General features: G+C 60.1%; 3 protein-coding genes across 3 annotated transcripts in view; 2 read left to right on the forward strand and 1 right to left on the reverse strand.

The window, feature by feature from the left end:
- ZBTB16 (zinc finger and BTB domain containing 16) overlaps positions 1 to 7,640 on the reverse strand; it is a 72,659-nt gene extending 65,019 nt beyond the window's left edge. Inside the window, exon 1 of the mRNA XM_068167850.1 lies at positions 7,623 to 7,640. The gene's annotated coding sequence lies outside the window, so the exon portion shown is untranslated. The remainder of the gene's footprint in view (positions 1 to 7,622) is intronic.
- A 3,058-nt stretch (positions 7,641 to 10,698) lies between these two features.
- Positions 10,699 to 13,429, forward strand: RBM7 (RNA binding motif protein 7). The gene is made up of 5 exons (XM_068167783.1): positions 10,699 to 10,855; positions 11,038 to 11,200; positions 11,681 to 11,783; positions 12,171 to 12,261; positions 12,663 to 13,429. Exons 1-5 carry the CDS (start codon positions 10,760 to 10,762, stop codon positions 13,041 to 13,043), a joined length of 834 nt encoding a protein of 277 aa, XP_068023884.1. The 5' UTR covers positions 10,699 to 10,759; the 3' UTR covers positions 13,044 to 13,429.
- Positions 13,430 to 14,024: 595 nt separating this feature from the next.
- REXO2 (RNA exonuclease 2) lies at positions 14,025 to 17,602 on the forward strand. Its single transcript, XM_068167779.1, has 7 exons — positions 14,025 to 14,163; positions 14,248 to 14,331; positions 14,702 to 14,779; positions 16,280 to 16,391; positions 16,509 to 16,617; positions 16,926 to 16,979; positions 17,191 to 17,602. Exons 1-7 carry the CDS (start codon positions 14,041 to 14,043, stop codon positions 17,318 to 17,320), a joined length of 690 nt encoding a protein of 229 aa, XP_068023880.1. The 5' UTR covers positions 14,025 to 14,040; the 3' UTR covers positions 17,321 to 17,602.
- Positions 17,603 to 17,850: the final 248 nt, after the last annotated feature.

Genomic DNA, 17,850 nt, shown 5'->3' on the forward strand with positions numbered 1-17,850 from the left:
CTCCTGCTACAGACATGCCCAGGGCATCACCAGGTCTCTGTGGGTCCTTGGTGCTGTGCCAAGGCATGGGCAGGACAGGCAAGCTGGCTTCACAAAGCAAAAAGCACCCTGGGGGGAGCCCAGCTCCAGGGGCTTTTGAAGTGGCACATTCTGGAAATAGTCCTTCAAGGTGTCCGAAGGGGAAAAAACAAATCACAGCTCAGAGCAAAGTGATGGTCTCAGGGTGAAATGGAGTAAGGAAACACTGAAAAGCCTGAAAGCAAACTGAGTTCAGAGCCTCTGAGAGGCTTCCATAGCACTAGCAGTTTGGTTCCCATCCCTTTCCTCTGCTGCAGGGAGCCAAACCTTCCCCAAAGGCAGCAGGACCTGTACTAAACCAGCCCCCACCTTCCCCCCATGGCTGCTCTGCTGGTTACAGCCACTTCCCATGGCACATGGGTGCCACACAGGGTGCACCACACAGCAGCCCAGGCTGGGACCGACAGTGTGGGACGGCAGCAGAAGTTGCAGCAGGAATTTTCATTCCCAGAATGTGGCTTTGCATTCAGTGCTGCACATCAGCTGTGACAAAATCCCAAGCTCATGGGCCCTGAAAAAATGGCTTCATTTCAGACAGAGAGCTGCTGCATTCACTGCCAGGTGAAATACTTCATCAGAGCTCTCAAGAGTTCAGCTGAGGTGATGAGAAATAATCCTCCCTGGCTTCAGAGCCCGAGTTTTGCTCCTCATCACATCCTGCCCTGGGAAGAGTGTTTGCAGCTGGGCACAGGCAGTCACAGCATGCAGCGACAGCTCAGCTGCACAGGGAGGCTGCTGCTGCCTCCGGGGCTGGGTGCTCACTGCCATGAGCCACAGGAGGAGCAGTTGCTGTGCACAGCAAAGGTGCTTTGGAAGCGGTCACTGCCATGGCAATTATCTGAGAGCATCCTGCCCTGCATCCTGGGGGATCAGCATGCACAAAAAGTTTCCTTTCTGCTGTTGCATGTCCTTCAGGCTTCTGACCAGGACTGCACTTGACAACAGTGTAAGACAAGTCTCCAGCCTGTAGGGCTTCAGGCATCCTGCCCCTCTGGGTGAGCTGGGGCAAGGCTGGACCCACAGAGTGTCCCTGTCTCTCATAACCCTGCTCCTGCTGCAGACAGAAATCAAGGGCAAGTGTGTCCTGCATAGCACTGGCAGCCTGGGCTGCACACAGGACCTGGCTTCCTCCAAAAGAGCACAAGACACACGTGCAGCTCTCTTCTCAGGGTCAGGACACCCAACTCTGCCTCTCATGAGCAGGCTGCTGAATTGCAGTTCCCACTGGTAGAGCATGATGCCCCAGAGGTCCTACTGCAGTGCAGAAATCCATACCATGTACACATGCTGGCACCTGGAGAGCCCCGACACTGTGACCAGAACTAGGCCTGCAGGGACAAGGTTTGGCTGGCAGCAAAGGACAGAGCTCGGTGACGACTCCTGGCCCTAGCAGCTGTGGGCAGCAGCCAGCACCACCCAAACCAGCCCAAAGGGCGCACAGCAGGCACCAAGGGAGGTCCTTCTCCATGGGTGCTCCCACAGGGTCCGTGCTCAGAGGGAGAAGAGGGGGAAGGCGAGGGATGATCGAGCACCCTGCCTGCTGCAAATATTGACACAGCCATTATGGGCAGGGATAAACCTCCTATCCTCCTGATGTGAGCTGGTGCCCTCTGAACGCTTCTGTCTCAAGGAATTCTTTATTTTGCTGCACAAGAAAAATGTTTTCATATTCTCTCCTGCCAGCCAGGCCTGCAGCCCAGCGAGCCCTTTTGCCCTTGAGAGCCATAACATTATTTGTTAACATTTTTATGATGCCAAATGGTCTGTGCTGGAGCGGGTGCCATTCTTTAGCTGGGAAACCATATGGCATGCCGAGTAATAAATAAGGTATTGTGATAGTTAATGAACCTAATTGCCAGCAAAGGCTTTAATACAGAGAATGTGCTGCTGAGAATTTAGCACCACATTAGAGATGCAGCAGAGCTCCTCTGACTTCTGAGGCTTAATTTAAGTTCTATATTGCAAACTCCAGAAAATAATTCCAAACCCTCCTGCTGGAAAAGCAACCTGCTGGTAGACTGTGATTATACTGAATTACTAAAATCGCAATCAATTTTATACACTCAGTTAACCCTTGCCGGGGACTCGCCGCGCTTGCAGGGGAAGCCACTTCCAGGAGGTGCCGGCGCCGGGCGAGCGAGAGCGCGGCGGCCACCACCCTCCTCCTCACCACCACGCATCCTCTCTCCTGCATCTCCCTCGCCCGGGACCAAGCCCTTTTGCCGCCTTCCCTCCCCCGGCAGCCGCGGAATAAAAGCCGCGATGCTGAGGGGTCGGCACTGCCCTGCTCCCTCGCTGACTCCTCAGCTGCTGTCCCGCAGCGAGCCCTGGCACGGCGCAGGCGCTCCCGGGAAGTGCTCCCAGAGCAGGGCAGAGGCAAAATTCACATGAGCTGGACTTTCCTCTTGGCTTTCTCAGCCCTTCCCTGCAGATTTTGGATGTTACAATCTGAGCCCTTCCGGCCCAGAAACCCCTTAGGGAGGGCTCACAGCCGCTGAGGAAGATAGGGATAGACTGGTTTGGGAATTGCTGTTTCAGAAGACCTGCACCTTTCCCAGTCAGACACAGAGCTGCCATCCCGTGTAGAAGGGGCGTCCCCTGCCGCAGGTGACAGCTGTGCTGCAGTGTGCCTGCCCCTGGTCAGCACGGGAAGCCATCACTCAGGAGCTGCACATCGTCCCCCTGGATCACCTGCCAGGCTGTTTAAGGAGCTGCCCTTTCGGGATGGCCTTTTCCTGAGAGGCTGCTGTGCCTCAGAGCCAGCCACCTGCACCAGGAACCCCAACAGGTCCTTGGAGAAGAGCAGCACTGCTCTTCCAGCCCCTCCAGAAGGAGAAAAGAGGAGGTTATCGGTTTCTTCCCTGCTCTGATTGGTCTCGGCCATCTGGCAGTCACGTTCCTCTGCTGTCAGCAGGCAGCTCTGCTCTGTGAGGCAGCAACACCCCGGCCCGAAGCACCAGGGAGCAACACAAGAAGGTTCCTGGTGGGGCTGCCCTTCTCCATCCCTCTGCACCATGTCCTCAGCCACCTGCCAACCTCTCCAGCCCCAGATCCAGGTGAGCAGCATGGACCCCAAGCATGCCCCAGCACAGGGTGTCAGGGCAGGAGGTTGCCAGGGCCAGCACCTGAGGGGAGCAGGGAACGGGGGAAGCACAACTGGGGAGCAGCACAGGATGGGTTTAACACCGACCATAAATACTCTTTAGAGTCTGGGAGAGGCACAGAGCTAAGAGGAAGCCATTGGAATATTTTATTGTGATGCAGATTGAGTGAAAAGCCTGAGAATAAATAAAAGGGAAGATAATTATTTGATGGAGTTCTCTTAGGATATGCCACAGCAGGGAATACTTACAGAGAATACATATTACTGGAGAGACAGAGCCATTGGAGCACCAAACCAAGCCACACACTGGCAGAGGAGAAACCTGGCGCAGAGCAATGGATGTGGCTTTGGGCACCGCTCTCAGTGACGCTGCCCTGTGCCCCCCACCTGCCCCACTGCAGCTCCCCCTGCCTGAGGAGTCACAGTCCCTGGAAAAGGGAAGACTGCCTCCCATAAATGCCTGTCAGGAATTACAGCCCAGCCACTCCAGCACCGAGATGGAGTCGTTTATCTGCCTGCCATCTGCACAGGCTGCCAGGCCAGGGAGCAGCAGCCTGCGCCTGGCAAGCTGCAGCTCCTGCACTTGAGCAGGGCAAGGAGGTGCAGCAGCAGCACCCAATGTGACTCCTACTGATCCCTCCCCTGGGCACCACACCGAGATGGCTTTCACTCCCCTCCAGGACTGGGCAGGTCCATCCTCCCAGCACACCTGTGAAGCACCCAAGCAAGTCCAGAAGATACAGGAGAAACACAGCAGAGGTTCCCCCCCAGGCAAGTCACAGGGTGACAAGAGAACCCCTGTGGTGTCACTGCTACAGGGGAAACTTCACTGATCTCAAAGGCCTTTGCAAAGCCCAGCTTGGGAATCCCACACAGAGGACCCAACTGTGCTCTTCTATTTTCCCTTTTCCCTGCATTTTTGGTCCTGTTCCTTACCAGAGCAGCCCTTCCACGTGTACCTTCCCCCCTGCACAGCACTGACTCTCACTCCTGGACGCAAGCAGGTGATGGGAGGGGGCCAAGGGTCTGCTTCTGCCCTCCAAGCCAGCTCCCACCCCACATCTGGACCTGGGTCTGTGTGGTGTGGGCCAGTGTCATTAGCTGTGAGCATTGGCCTCCTCTCGGAGCAAAGGGAACCCCTGGTTCCTTTGTGGGCAGATGTAAGGGACCCACGCAGCACACAGCCTGCTGTGGGCAATTAGCAGAGCTGCTCATTATTGTTAGTGAGGCTCAGAGCCCTAAGCAAAGGCAGCAGGAACATAGGACACCTTTAAGGCTGCTCAGACAATAAAATCAAAGGCAGCCTGAGGATGGCAGGACCCTCCCCTCCCCCCGGCTGCCAGAAGGGAATTGCTCAGTCACCTGCACCCAGCCTGGGCCTCTGTTCCCGTGCCCGTCATTAAGGTGTCACCAGTGAATTAGTGGGGCCCCAGAGACCCTGCAGCCCACCTGTTCCCAGCACCCTCCTCCCCATGCCCGCCTCTGACATTTGTAGCCTTGGCAGCGGGTACCAGTACTGGCAAACGCTCCCATAAACCATCCACTAATGTGGCACCTGCCAGTGCCTGCCCAAACCAGTGCTTTCTGTGCCTGGCAAGCCAGGAGGACCATTGTGCCCACCTTGGGTGGGCAGAGAGCACACTTTTGCCTGGTTTTGATAAAGGAGATGTTAGTAAGGCTATGGCAGTGGGGACGCTCAGAGGCATGAGGTGGGTACCCTGCTGTTGGGGGCTGGCAGCATGGTGCCCTGCACTGCCCATCCACAGCTCAGACCTCCCCTCCTGGTGCCATCCCTTCGGCAGAGCCCATGCCCAGGCAGGTTGGACACAGCACTGCTTCAATTGCTGCCACTCCAGGCTCTGGGCAGATCTGCCCTCAGAGCCTTCCTGCGAGTGAGGCTCATTCTGCATCGAGGGGCTGGGAGCAGGGCGAAGCTGGAGCTGCTGTAATGCACTGAGATTACCACACAGTGCAGGGGGCTGAAAGCTGCAATTAACACCCCACACCTTCCCCCAGTCCTTTGTGTCACGACAGTGCTGGAGAAACAGCAGCTGGCCTGGGTCTGCTGCAGGGACCAGTCCCTGTTCCTCCCCTCAGACCCATGGCGAGCGCTTGAGTGCTGAACACCTCATCCCCTTCCAGAAACAGCAGCAGCAGTGCACAAACCCCAGTGTGCTTCCATTGCCACACCCTGCCTTTGGGCTGCTCTGCTCCAGAGCAACTCACCCACCTGCCTGCAATTATGGGCACCTGAGCCCATGCCAGCCATATGCAGCGATGCCAAGCACAGCACAGCTCTACCTCAGAAGAGCAGCAGGGCAAGAGAGCCCTGTCACTGCTCCTGCCCAAATAAAGGCTGCAGGGTGCCCAGCAGACACCAGGACACTCGCAGCAGATCTGAGCCCATCAGAACCTCAGCTGCACCAGTTCCACCTCTTTATTTGTCCCTCAGACCAGGGGAGCTGAGAGCAGCCACACTCGTTGCTAACCAGAGGAAATGCAGAGGCTTTAAAAATAACCTGTGCACAGCCCCCACCAAAGAGAGCCCTGCACCCAGAGCTGCCTGCCAAGAGGAGCAGTTGGCCTCAACTCAGCTCTGCTGACTGACGCTGCTGCTGCTCTGCCAGCTCTGGGCTGGACCTGCACCGTGAGGGACAGAGCCTCACGAGTGTGTTTCAGCAAGCACATCAGCCCCCACAAGCAGCTTTTTATTGAGCTTCACCCAGCTCTGCAGCCAGGTTCTGCACCCCAACACTGCCAGCAAGTGCTTCCTGGCTGCCAGCAAAAGAGCTGTGAACCCAGCCCAGAGCTGCCATGGCTGAGCCAGATACTTTGCCTGGGGAGGGATGTGGGGCATGGACCTCCACTGACCTACTGTGCTACAAGGGAGCACAGGCATCCCATCTAGCAGCATGGGAAAAGGCAGTTGGAGAACTCATCCCACCCTCCTGGGGAGCTGGAAAGTATTTGCCACCCAGCTCAAGGCACTGGGGAGAGCACAAACAGGACTGAGGATGGAGAGCACCCCAGCAGCCAGCGAGCAAGGACAAAAGGTTTGCAGCACAGCCTGGGTTTGGACAGGGTGCTGGTACCAAGTGCCACAGGTACCTCCACCCTGGGGCATGCCTTTGGTTGCTGTGTTACCACAGGAGGCACTGGACAAGCCCAGCTCAGGGCTTTGCAGGGCCACATGTGCTCACATTGCTCCAAGGCTCCACCACCTTAGTGCCCAAAGCAGCCCCAGCACAGTCACAGAGTCATGGAATCATTTGAGGTGGAAAAGACTTCTAAGATCGAGTCCAGTTGTTAACCCAGAGCAGCCAAACCCACTACTAAACCACATCCCTCAGCACAATGTCTACACAACACACCACCTCCACACCAGACACAGCTCATCCCCCTCGCAACAAACTTTCCAGAGTCACCTTCCAGGTCTCCCAGAGCTACAGGGACGTTTGCTGGCCGGGGCAGGAGTCACCTGGCTGAGCAACCTGCTGCCACCACAGCTCTTGTGCAGAGCCCCGCAGCACCCGGGACAGGAGAAACTGAGGTGTGAGGTGAATGGCACTGAGATTTCTCGGCTGCATTAATGGGAGCGCTCGGAGGCATTGCAGCTCCTCGTCAGGCAGTGCAGGATGAAAGCCTTATTTATGAGCAGGAGATTTCTGCAGAGGGAGCTGTAAACTGCACAGCAAAGTATGAAGGTTTGCGGCAAAAGCTGTAAAGTTTTACGCTCCCGAAAACTAGGAATAAAAGCTCCATCCATTTAAAGCAGAGTGGATGGAAAGGGCTGGCACAGGGCTGTAAAACAGCCTTGTAACCATTAATTGCTTGCTCCTTCTTGCGGCTCAGGGAAGCTAAACCCAGAGGAAGGGTTGGGTAAACCTCCACTGAGGAGCAGGAGAAAAGAAAGGGGAAGAAAGGAGAGCGCAGGGCAGCATGGAGCTTTTGTTCAGGTCCTCTGCGCCACGCAGAAGACCAAGTGGCTTTTGTTCCCCTGGCTGCTCCCATTTCCCACTGCAGGCAGCATCCCCGTGGCCTGCCCCGTCGTTAATTACATCTAGCTCCCCCTTCGTTAATTACATCCAGCTTAACGAAGCCCTCGTCGGTGCACACACAACAGAGAAAACCAGCTGAACCTCGGCGCTTTGCTTCTGAGCCCAGGAGGAAGGGGCAGAGGGAGAGGCAGAGCAAGCCCCACAGAAAACTTGCAGTCTGACTCTTGTGACCGAGGAAAGCACAACAGAAACCGCCACAATGTTTTCATCGACCGCCAAAACAACCAACTTGCCGGGGAGCTCTCCGGCTGCCGAGCCCAGGACCATCCCTACGGCTGCAGAGCCTTAAATCCCTGCAGCTCCAGACCAACCCCGGGGCTGATCCTGCACACACAGCACAAGCTGCTCTCACATTGTCTCTGGGACACCAACAAAAAACATACCTGAAGCAGACGTCCTGTAGAACCAGAAGCACAAACATCCTGAGCTGCTGCAGGGGCCGAGAGCCCTCTCCCCCCTGCTTTGCCCTTTATAACCAGGCCTTGCCCAGGTGCTGCTCGTGCCCAGGCACTGGCCAAGGCACAGGTGCTGCTCCGTAGGCTGATGGAGCACAGCCCTGTCCCATCAAGGGGAGCTCTGCTCGTCCCCTCGGCGGCTTTCTGCGGGAATTTCTGTGGGTTCTGTTATTTTCCCTGCCTGGAATGGCAGGGTTTGTGCATTACCCAGGAGCGAGCGGGGCGGTGCGGGCGCTGTGTGCACGGCAAACGCTGTAGATATCAATCAGAGAAGCACTTAGGTGGAGATGACAGTGGAGCCCGTGGAGCCCTAATCACACACTTTGATTGAGCTAAGAGTAGAGGGAAAATGGAAATCAGAAGGCTACAGATGAGGTGTCAGTGGAGATGGGAAGCTGGAGCAGCAGAACCATTCGGGGTGCCGCTCCCAGCCTGGGGACTGAGTTCCAGCAGCAGTTAGCACCAGGCTGGCAGCGTGGGCGCAGGGTGAGCAGAGCAAGGGCTTGCTGGCCCCGTGGTCCTCCACTGCTCCTGCTCAGAAATACCCTGAAGCACTCTGTGTACTGATAGTTCATACTTTTATCCCCAAATTATGTCATTTGATGGGCAAATCCAGGCTCTGTGGACTGAAATGTGGGCAGTGCACCAGCAAATCACCTGGAAAGTGCCAAAGCACCTCCTCCACCCCTTGCTCTGTCAAAAAGCCAAGGCCAATTATTCCGTCTCGGAGCCGATAACGAGCCCAAGACTGTTTGATCACTTTGGCTCCCTCTGTGCGAACACGAGGTGCTGCGGGACCGCTGCCTCGAGAAGCGCAGGGCTCTGCTGCCTCTTCGTGGTAGGCACAGTGAAAGAGGCCACGGTCACCACCTTCTCTCCATGCATCCCACTGCTTTCTGGCTCTGCGATGGTGGGCAAACGGCTACATGGATGGGGGGACAGGTGGGACTCCCCCACATCGGGAGTCGGGGGCACAGGGTCTGCAGGCAGCTCTGCAGGGAAACCCCAGGTGCTAAGGTTGGATATCTGCCGTTTCCAAAATAAAAGCAAAACAAAATCACCCAAAGAGAGGGGGGATTTGGGCACAGAATCCTCTTGGACCAACAGCTGGAGAGACACTGAGCTCAGCCCGGGCATCTGATGGACCTGGAGCTTCCCTGCCACATTGCATTACTGCAGATGCTGTCTCTAAGGAGGAGGCTAAAAACAAAAGCAGAAGAGCAGCTCTGTGGGGCAATAAACACCAGTGCTGGGATGGAGGCTGTGTGTGCAGCCCCAGCCTAGAAACAGGACTTGCAGCTGAGTCCCCTGCCTGCCACACTTCCAAGTCAGAGCAGAGCTGCTGAGAAGCTTCCTGCTTTCAGCCATGATGTGCTCTCTGAGACCAGAATCCGTTCTGACAGGAAAAGTTTGGCCAGGGAGGAGATTGTCCAGATTCAGCCATTTGCGGCGGACTTGTCAGTGCTGGGTTAAGGGCTGGACTCGATGATCTCAAAGGCCTTTTCCAGTCCAGGCAATCCCCTTTTCTAACCACCCTGATTCCATGATTCCACAACTCTGAACGTGGCGGCGCGGGGCCTGCCAGGCGCGGCCGTGGCGCACGTGGAGGGAGCCAACGATGGCAGAACTGCTGCCTGCACTCCCAGCCGAGCCCAAGGGGACCCAGAAAGGGAAAAAAGAGCAAAGGAAAGTAAACGAGGCTCCAGGGAAATTAAGGCAAAGTGGAAGTCCTGGCAGAGCGAGGTAATAATTCCCTTTCTGAGTGAGTAACTGTTTAGGATGTAACCAGGCGGACACGATTAAGCCAAATGAATATAAATTCTAGGTGCGGCGGCAAGTAATGAAGTGAAGAAAATGCACAGTGCTTAATTAACAAGAAAATAGGATCTGCCATAACGTGCTGGAACCTAATGAAAAATGAAGGCTCAACTTCCCCTCTCCAAAGTTTTCCAGATGGAAAATACCCCTCTCACACCCGGCGCCTCCCGCTGCAGCCCGGGGACCGCGGCGGCAGGGAAGAGCAGGCGGCGGGCGCAGGGGAGCCGTTCACAAAGCACTCGAGAGGGAAAGCAGCCAGGAGACACCAGCCCAGACTGGCACCCAAGTGTGTCCCCTTCGTGCTAAGGTTTAATGGGGGGGCACCAAGCAGCGCTCCGTGGCGGGAGGCAGCTGGCGGCGCGGCGGCAGGCGCGGAGCGGGGATCACGGTGACCAAAGGATGTGCGAAAGGCTTTCCCGCTGGCCTCGCCCAGGGTGCTCCTCCCTGCGCTGCTTCATGTCACAAACCGAGCTCCAGGCTGGGTTCTGGAGGCCTGGCGCTGGCACAGGCAGCTCCACGTGCACCGAGAGGGTGCCGAGCGCTCGGAGTGCCGCTGGGCTCCTCCAGGAGCTGCTCCCGAGAGGGAAAGGTGAGGAGCACACCGAGCGGACAGCCCGAGCCCCGCCGTGACTCCCCGGGGGGCTCTGCCGGCCTCCGCCCTGCACACGCCTCGGGCGGAGATTTTCAGCCGTTACGGCGGTACCGGAAAGGCTGCGGTGACCCCGAACCGCTCCCTTCGCTGCGGGGGCAACGGCACACGCCGCCCGGCCGCCGGCCAGCGCCCGGCCGAACCGCAGCCCCGCGGCAGCGGCGCCCTGCCGGCGACACCGGGCGGCAGTCCCAGCCGCTCAGCTGAGGCCCGGGAGGGTACACCCCGTGCCCGCACAGCCCCGCAAGGACAAGCAGCATTTATTGGCATCAGTTATCACCACAGCACCGAGACCCGGCGGGAGCGGGGCGGCGGCAGGACAGAGCCCGGCCGGCCGCCCTCACTCGGCTCCCCGGCAGGCGCAGGCCATCGGAGCCCGAAGCTGCCGCCGCCGCCTCACTCGGCGGGAGCCGCCGTGCCAGGCCTCCGGCGCGCAGCCGTCCCCGCCGCGGGCCGGGCCGGGCCGGGAGCGCAGCAGCAGCCAGGCCGCCGCCCGCCCCGCCGGACGCTCGCGGCGCGGCCCAGCGGAAGGGGCGGGGCGCGCACGAGGGCGCTCCCGCGTCACCAGCGGCGGTCCGCGGAGCGCGGGCGGGCAGCGATGGGGGCGGCGGCGGCCGAGGCCGACCGGACTCTCTTCGTGGGGAACCTGGACCCCAAGGTCACCGAGGAGCTCATTTTCGAGCTCTTCCACCAGGTACCGCTCGCCAGCTGCCCCCCGCCCCTGCTTTATCCCGGGGGAGGGCAGGGCGCGGAGGCCGCGGCCGCCATGGCGATACGGCGGCCGCTGCAGAACAAACTTCTTCCCGCCGCGGTCCTGACCCCCGTGCGTTGTGCGAGCCGCGCCGTGTTTATGTAACAGCTGCCTTGTGTCCGCAGGCGGGTCCGGTGATCAAGGTTAAGATCCCTAAGGACAGAGACGGCAGACCCAAGCAGTTCGCTTTTGTGAACTTCAAACACGAAGAATCCGTCCCCTATGGCCTGAGCCTGCTCAACGGCATCAAGCTGTTCGGGAGGCCCATCAAAATCCAGTTCCGATCAGGTACTGCCACGAGGAACGTGGCACCACCACTAATGTGAGCAGCAGCACAACTGCCATCAGTGTCCTCTCCCAAACTCTGGCATGGGCTGCTCATCAGGTGGTCGCCTAGCAGCTGATGATGTCAGAGAAGCTGATGGCATCGAGCAGGCACACTCTGTTGTGCTGCACAGTTCTGGCCAAGTGTAGTCCTGGAGCTGAGTCTTCTCTTTGTTTTATTTTCTTGATCATTCAGCTGCACCCTGGAAAGCTCTCCTGAATTGCCACCTAAGCAGTGGAGGTTGTGTCTGCTGCACAGCTGCATCTCTCCTGACTAGTATCAGGACAGCTGCACTGCCTTGCCCTGGGAGCTGGATTGTGTCCTTCTGGAGGTCACCAACAAACCTCCAGAGCTGTTGAAGTGTGTGGCAGCTCATAGTGCTCTGCAACTTCACTTTGTGCCCGAGGTTCTCTGCGGGTCTCCTGACGTGTGTTTCCCTGCAGGGAGCAGCCACGCGTCTCAGGATGGCAGCACAGCCGGTTCCCTGCACGGAGCTGCCGGCACCGGCCTGCCCAGCACGCCCCACCTGGCCCCGAACTGCAGCAGGTAGGGGTCCTGCCAGCACCCATGCTGGGCACACTGCCCCGAGCAGAACCTGGGGTTCTCTCTGCCTGTGGCTCTCCTGCCAAGCTTGCTCTTCCCCAGGGAGCAAACACTTCGGTTCCCAGTGCCCTCGGTACCCTTGGTGGTACCTGAAATTGGAATGCAGGAAGAAGGGCATCCTGTGTTCACCTGCAGATCTGCAGAGGTGAAGCAGGGAAGGTGCTGCAAATGCTCAGCACAGGCATGTCCACACCAGTGCCTGGATGGGGTAGTGAGGGTGTGTTTGGTTCTTGTGTTGGTAATGGGAGATAAGTGAGCAGGCTGAAAACACGCCTTGGACTGCAGGAGTCTGGAGGCTCGGGCTACAGTTCCTCATCTGTTCTCTCGCAGGTATGACAGGAGCCCAGACAGCGTGGCAGCAGCAGGCTTCTCCTCGCAGCGGTGCCTGCCCTCGGCTGACAACCTGCAGAGACAAGCAGTGGTAGGCTGCTTGCCCCTGAGCCCCCCCACCCCCGGCTGGCACACAGCATGTGGCAGAGCTGGCCCTAGTTCTGAGTGCTTGTTTCTGGCAGGGATCCCTTTAGGTAGTGGGGAAGTACTCTGAGATGTTGGAATGAGGATTGCAGGAAGCGTCTGGCTCCCAGCACTGAGCTGGTTCGTGTCAGGGGTGGCTTTGAGCTGCAGATGAAGCCGTTGCCAGTAGTGACTCCCTGAGTCCCCAGAGTCATTCCCAGCCCCAGACATTTTGATTCCCTCTTTATTTAAGGTGTGATTTGGGGGCCAGTACAGGGGGGAGTGCTTCCCTGGCTCCCCATGTCCCCGAAGGCATCAAGTGCTCCACAGGCACCTCAAACCCACCCCCCCCTTCTCTTCCCCTCCCAGATGAACAGCACCCTGCGGTCGCAGCCCCCCTTCGGGGGCAAGTACGAGCTGCCCGGCTACGCCCCGCCTGGCTACCAGCACCCTCCGCACGCCTTCCACCCGCCGGCAGCCCTGCCGGCGCCACGGCGCCCGGAGCCGCCAGCGGCGCGCAAGGTGCGGCTGAGCGCCCACCCCTACCACGCCGAGGGTCGGCACTTCGGCCGCGAGCGCTTCGGGGAGCGCGGCTTCGAGGAGCGCGGCCACCACGAGCCCGAGCACCACTACCGCGGCGGCAGGGACGAGCCTGCCTACGACGAGCGGCACCGCGACGGCTGGAGCCACGACTACGACTACCGGCGGGAGAGCTACCGCGAGGGCCGGTGGCACCCGTCCCGGCACTGACGCCGGCGCCGGTGGGCACGCGAGGCACCGCCGCCTCCTGCGTGCTGCAGAGGACTCGACGGCAAAAGAAGTTCAACCTCTTTATGTGTTCCAAAAGAAAAGAAGGGCCCCAGAGCCACCCAGGCTCCTGTTTAATGTTTGTCAACCGCCAGCAGCGCAGGGCCCCAGCGCTAGGGAAGGAGTTTGCACCTCAGGGCTCTCTGTGGGTCAGGAAGAGAATGCAGAGCAGCGTCACCGCTGCTGCCCCTGCTGCCCGGGGGAAGGGCCCTGCGCAGCCCTCCCGCGGTGCGCAGCCGCGTCCTGGCGTTTTAACTCTCGCGCAGTCTTTTTGATACAGCGTTTGGATATTCCGCGTTTTGGAGAAAAGCATTAAAAACCTGCCCGGAGCCGCGCCGTGAGCCGAGCCTCCTTCCGCGGGCACGGCGGCGGCGCCCCGCGGGGGGTGGTCTGAGCAGGACCCGGGGCGGGAGGACTTCCAGAGGCCACTTCCACGCGGGGCGTGCGGCGGGAGGCTCCGTGCCCCGGCCCCGGCGCTGCCGTGTGCGGGCTGCCGGGCGCTGCCGTGCGGGCTGCCGTGCGGGCTGCCGTGCGGGCTGCCGGGCGCTGCCGTGCGGGCTGCCGGGCGCCGCCGTGCGGGCTGCCGGGCGCTGCCGTGCGGGCTGCCGTGCGCGGGCTGCCGGGCGCTGCCGTGTGCGGGCTGCCGTGTGCGGGCTGCCGTGCGCGGGCTGCCGGGCGCTGCCGTGTGCGGGCTGCCGTGCGGGCTGCCGGGCGCCGCCGTGTGCGGGCTGCCGGGCGCCGCCGTGTGCGGGCTGCCGTGTGCGGGCTGCCGGGCGCTGCCGTGTGCGGGCTGCCGGGCGCTGCCGTGTGCGGGCTGCCGGGCGCTGCCGTGTGCGGGCTGCCGGGCGCTGCCGCGCGCTGGCGCTTTGCGACACTTTGCGACAATTTGCGACACTTGGCGGCGCTTGGCGGCCCCGCGGCGCTTGGCGGCCCCGCGGCGATGCTGGGCGGCAGCCGCGCCGGCCTGAGGAGCTGCGCCGGGCGGCTGTGGCGGGGCCGGCGGCGGGCGGCGGCCATGGCCGGCGGCGGGATGGGACAGCGAATGGTCTGGGTGGACCTGGAGGTGCGGGGCGCGGGCCGGGAGGCGGGAGGGGGGCGCGGGCGGCCCCGGGCGCGCTGACGGTGCCGCTCGCCTCCCCCGTGGCAGATGACGGGCCTGGACGTGGAGAAGGACCAGATCCTGGAGATGGCCTGCCTCATCACCGACTCCGACCTCAACATCCTGGCCGAGGTGAGGGGCGGTCGCCGCTGGGGCCCGGCCCGCCCGGGGCCGCTCGGCTCCTCGGATGCACCCCGCGGGACCTGGCTGCTTCCGGGGGGGGCGGGAAACGATCGCTGCTGGCATCGGCCCTCGCTGCTTTGGGCACCCGTGTTCCGGCCCCCTTGGCACCTCCTGCCCCTCTCGGCGCCCAGATGGGAGTGTGGGCACCCGCATGGGGCCTGGCACGTGTGGGCTGCTGCTTTGTGCCCTCCAAGGGCTTCCCTGACCCCTGAACCTGCTGGGGTGAGCGCTCCCAGAGAGCACTGTGCTGCTTCCCGGTGCCCAAACTGCTTGCTTCCAAACTTTGGAAATTACTTGTGTTCTTTTCCCTTCCTAACAGGGTCCCAACCTGATTATTAATCAGCCAGACGAGCTGCTGGAGGGCATGTCTGAGTGGTGCAAGGAGCACCACGGGAAGGTAACTGCCCAGGCACAGCCACGCTGCCGTTTCCCTCTCTGTGCAGTGGTGAGAGCGAAGGGCAGCTCCTGTGTCTGCAGCCTGCATCTCGTGTCTCACCTGGGGGATTGCCCTGCATTGGCCTGAGCGCTGCAGCCTGCTTTTTACCAAGTCTTGATAGTGCTGGGAGCTGCTTTCTGATTTGGGAGCCAGAAGCATCAGCCTGGGATGACAGCTAGTGAGGGGTCCCTGGAGGGGTGGAGCCAGAGGTCACAGGAGAGCTACAAGCAGGGCCAGAGGTGTGCCCATGGGCCTGGGAGCTGGTTCTTGTCCCCAAGAGCAGAAGCTCAGTGTGATCAGGGTCTGAACATGGCTCTGGCTTCCCAGCCATGCACTGAGCTGTTGGCCAGGACCTGACTCTGTGGGAGCCCCAGCAGTGAGCTAGTGTGGGGGGACTCCTCTGTCAGCTCCTCCTGGTCAGGCCCCTTGGTGTTGCTTAAAATCATTCTGACAGGGAAGGGGCAGATGTGGTTTGAAGTCCTGGGTAAGGAGAGGTGCAGGCTCAGTGTGGGGTAGTGCGGAGCTGCCAAGATCCCCTTGCAGTTAGCTGTGGAATTACAGAAGCTGCTTTGCTTAGTTAGTTTTTGGTTAAGGGCTGAAGTTTTGAGACTCCCACTGTCCCCATGCCCTGCACCCTTCAGCTACCTGCTCTCCCTGGGAAGGATTGGGAGGAGCTGGAAGGTGGACCTGGATTCCCCATGCTGGTGTTGCCCTTCCCCTGCTCCAGCTGAGGATTGCTCCCTCCCGAGGCAGCTGGGGCTGGCAGTGCACGGAGTCCCTGCTCCCGAGGAGCTGCTCCTTTGTAACTGACTGTGGAAGGAGAGGCAATTACAGTGTGGGTGGAAATGCAGCCATGTATTGAGTTCTTTAACCACCACTTGGATCTGTCAGGGAGGATTTTGTGGTGGGGTGGTGGAAATCTGTAGTGTAGCCATCTGGAAATAAGTCACCAGGAGCACTGCACAGCTTTGACATTTAACTGTGGGGGGGAAAGGAGGAAAGGACTTCCTGGATTTAGAGGAACCCTGCTAAGCACTGAAAGCAAGATCCTGCTTTCTGCTGTGTGCTCACCAGCACTGCTGCATGCTGGGGAGGTGATGCCTGCCCCAAAACAGAGGCCCTGCTGCCCTGGGTCCTGCAGGTGCAGGGCTGTCAGTGAGGCTTGTGCAGTGTCTTGGTGCTGGAGAGGAGCCCTGTGCAGCAGCTGAGACACCCAGCCCCCCAGGAAGGTCAGTGGTGAGGATGTGCTTTGCCTGGGCTGATGTTCACTCCCCCAGCAGTGCTTTGTGTGGAGGGACCTGGGGAGAACGAAGGTCAGGGAGTGTCCCAGAGGCCCCAGACACGGGGCTCAGGTGGTGCTCCTGGGAGCGAAGAGCCAGGCCTGAGCTGCTGCTGTTGGCATTTCTGGCCCTCCCTGTCACAGCATGGTTCTGACTGCTGACTGATGGCTCTTCCTTGCAGTCTGGCCTCACCAAGGCCGTGAAGGAGAGCAAGATCTCCCTGCAGCAGGCGGAGTACGAGTTCCTGTCCTTCGTCCGGCAGCAGACGCCCCCGGGGCTGTGTCCCCTGGCAGGTAGGGTGAGGCTGCTGCTGAGCACAGCCACGGCAGCTCCCCGGGGTGCCTGGGCCTTTGGGTTCTGTGATCCAGCATGCAGGCTCTCAGGGACCACCTTGCTGTGTGTCTTTGCAGGGAACTCTGTGCATGCAGACAAGAAGTTCCTGGACAAGTACATGCCGCAGTTCATGAGGCACCTCCACTACCGCATCATCGACGTCAGCACCGTCAAGGAGCTCTGCAGGTGGGGCAGCCTGCCCCCCCCCGCAGTGCTCACCCAGGGAGCCTGCTCTGGGGGCTAACAGCATAGAGGAGGGGAAGGGTGTGAGGAGAGGGCAGCCTCAGCCCCCTCCTTCTGTCTGGGCTGAGGGACAGAGCAAATAGGGAAGGGCTTTCTGCCTGCGTGCTCTGGGTGTGCAGTGCTGACTGGCAGGACTGTGGCTTCTCCGACTGCCAGTGAGACCGAAACCCTCTCACTGGTGGGAGCAGACCCACCAGGCAGGTCCTTAAATCCCCACTGCCGTTTCTGAGTGGCACTTTTGCCCCTCGCAGGCGCTGGTATCCAGAGGAGTACGAGTTTGCACCAAAGAAGGCAGCTTCTCACAGGTGAGGCTTCTGCTTTGGTCTGCAGGGCACAGGGCTCCTCAGACAGGAGCCTGAGGTGGGGCTTCCTCACACCTGGGTGCCGGGTCTGCTGCTCCCTGCTCGCCCCTGGTGCTGACCCTCCGCAGCCGGGGAGCAGCCTGTCACAGTGCAGCGTCTGTCAGCCCAGGCTGTGCCAGATGTGCCTTTGGAACCCTCCCTGCCTCTCTTTCAGAGCGCTGGATGACATCAGGGAAAGCATCAAGGAGCTGCAGTTCTACAGAGACAGCATCTTCAAGAGGAAAACGGAGGAGAAGAAGAGGAAGCTGATCGAGAATGGGGAAAGTGAGAAGGCCTCCAGCTGATGGCTCGCGGGCCCAGCCGCGCCGCAGCGCGCCAGGAGGCTGCTGCCTCTTTTCTGTTCGCTTCCCTCTAGAAGCTGCCCCCTCACTGACCTTGTTTCTAACAGCTGTTAGGTGGAACCTCAGTCACTGCTCCTTTTCTGTTTGAGCAAGGACCCGACACGCCCGAGCCTCAGCAGCGTCCTTCGTGGGCCCCACCAGCCCAACCGCGCTGCTGCATGCTCCTCCTCGCCCTGTTTTAGATGCAGTCTTTCACTACTCAATAAACTCAGTTCTGTTCAACCATGGTGCCTGCAGGTAGCTTCCTCTTGTGCTTGTCCTGAGCTGCTAGCTGCAGCAGCCTCTTGGGGCTGTGGCTGCAGGTGCCAGGGGCTGGCTCTGTGGGAGCGCAGCCTGGGGACAGGGAGGTGTGACTGGGAAGGGCTGGAGGCTTTGTCTTGGTTTGCTCCGTGCATTAGCACTTCTGCTCTGTGATGGGAGACTCGAGGTGCTGCACAGGCTCTGACCCTGGAGGGCTGCACACACTTCCTCCT

Source organism: Melanerpes formicivorus, unplaced genomic scaffold, assembly GCF_026170545.1.
Source record: "Melanerpes formicivorus ecotype bairdi unplaced genomic scaffold, bMelFor1.0.p_v2 SCAF_123, whole genome shotgun sequence".
Lineage (NCBI taxonomy): Eukaryota > Metazoa > Chordata > Aves > Piciformes > Picidae > Melanerpes > Melanerpes formicivorus.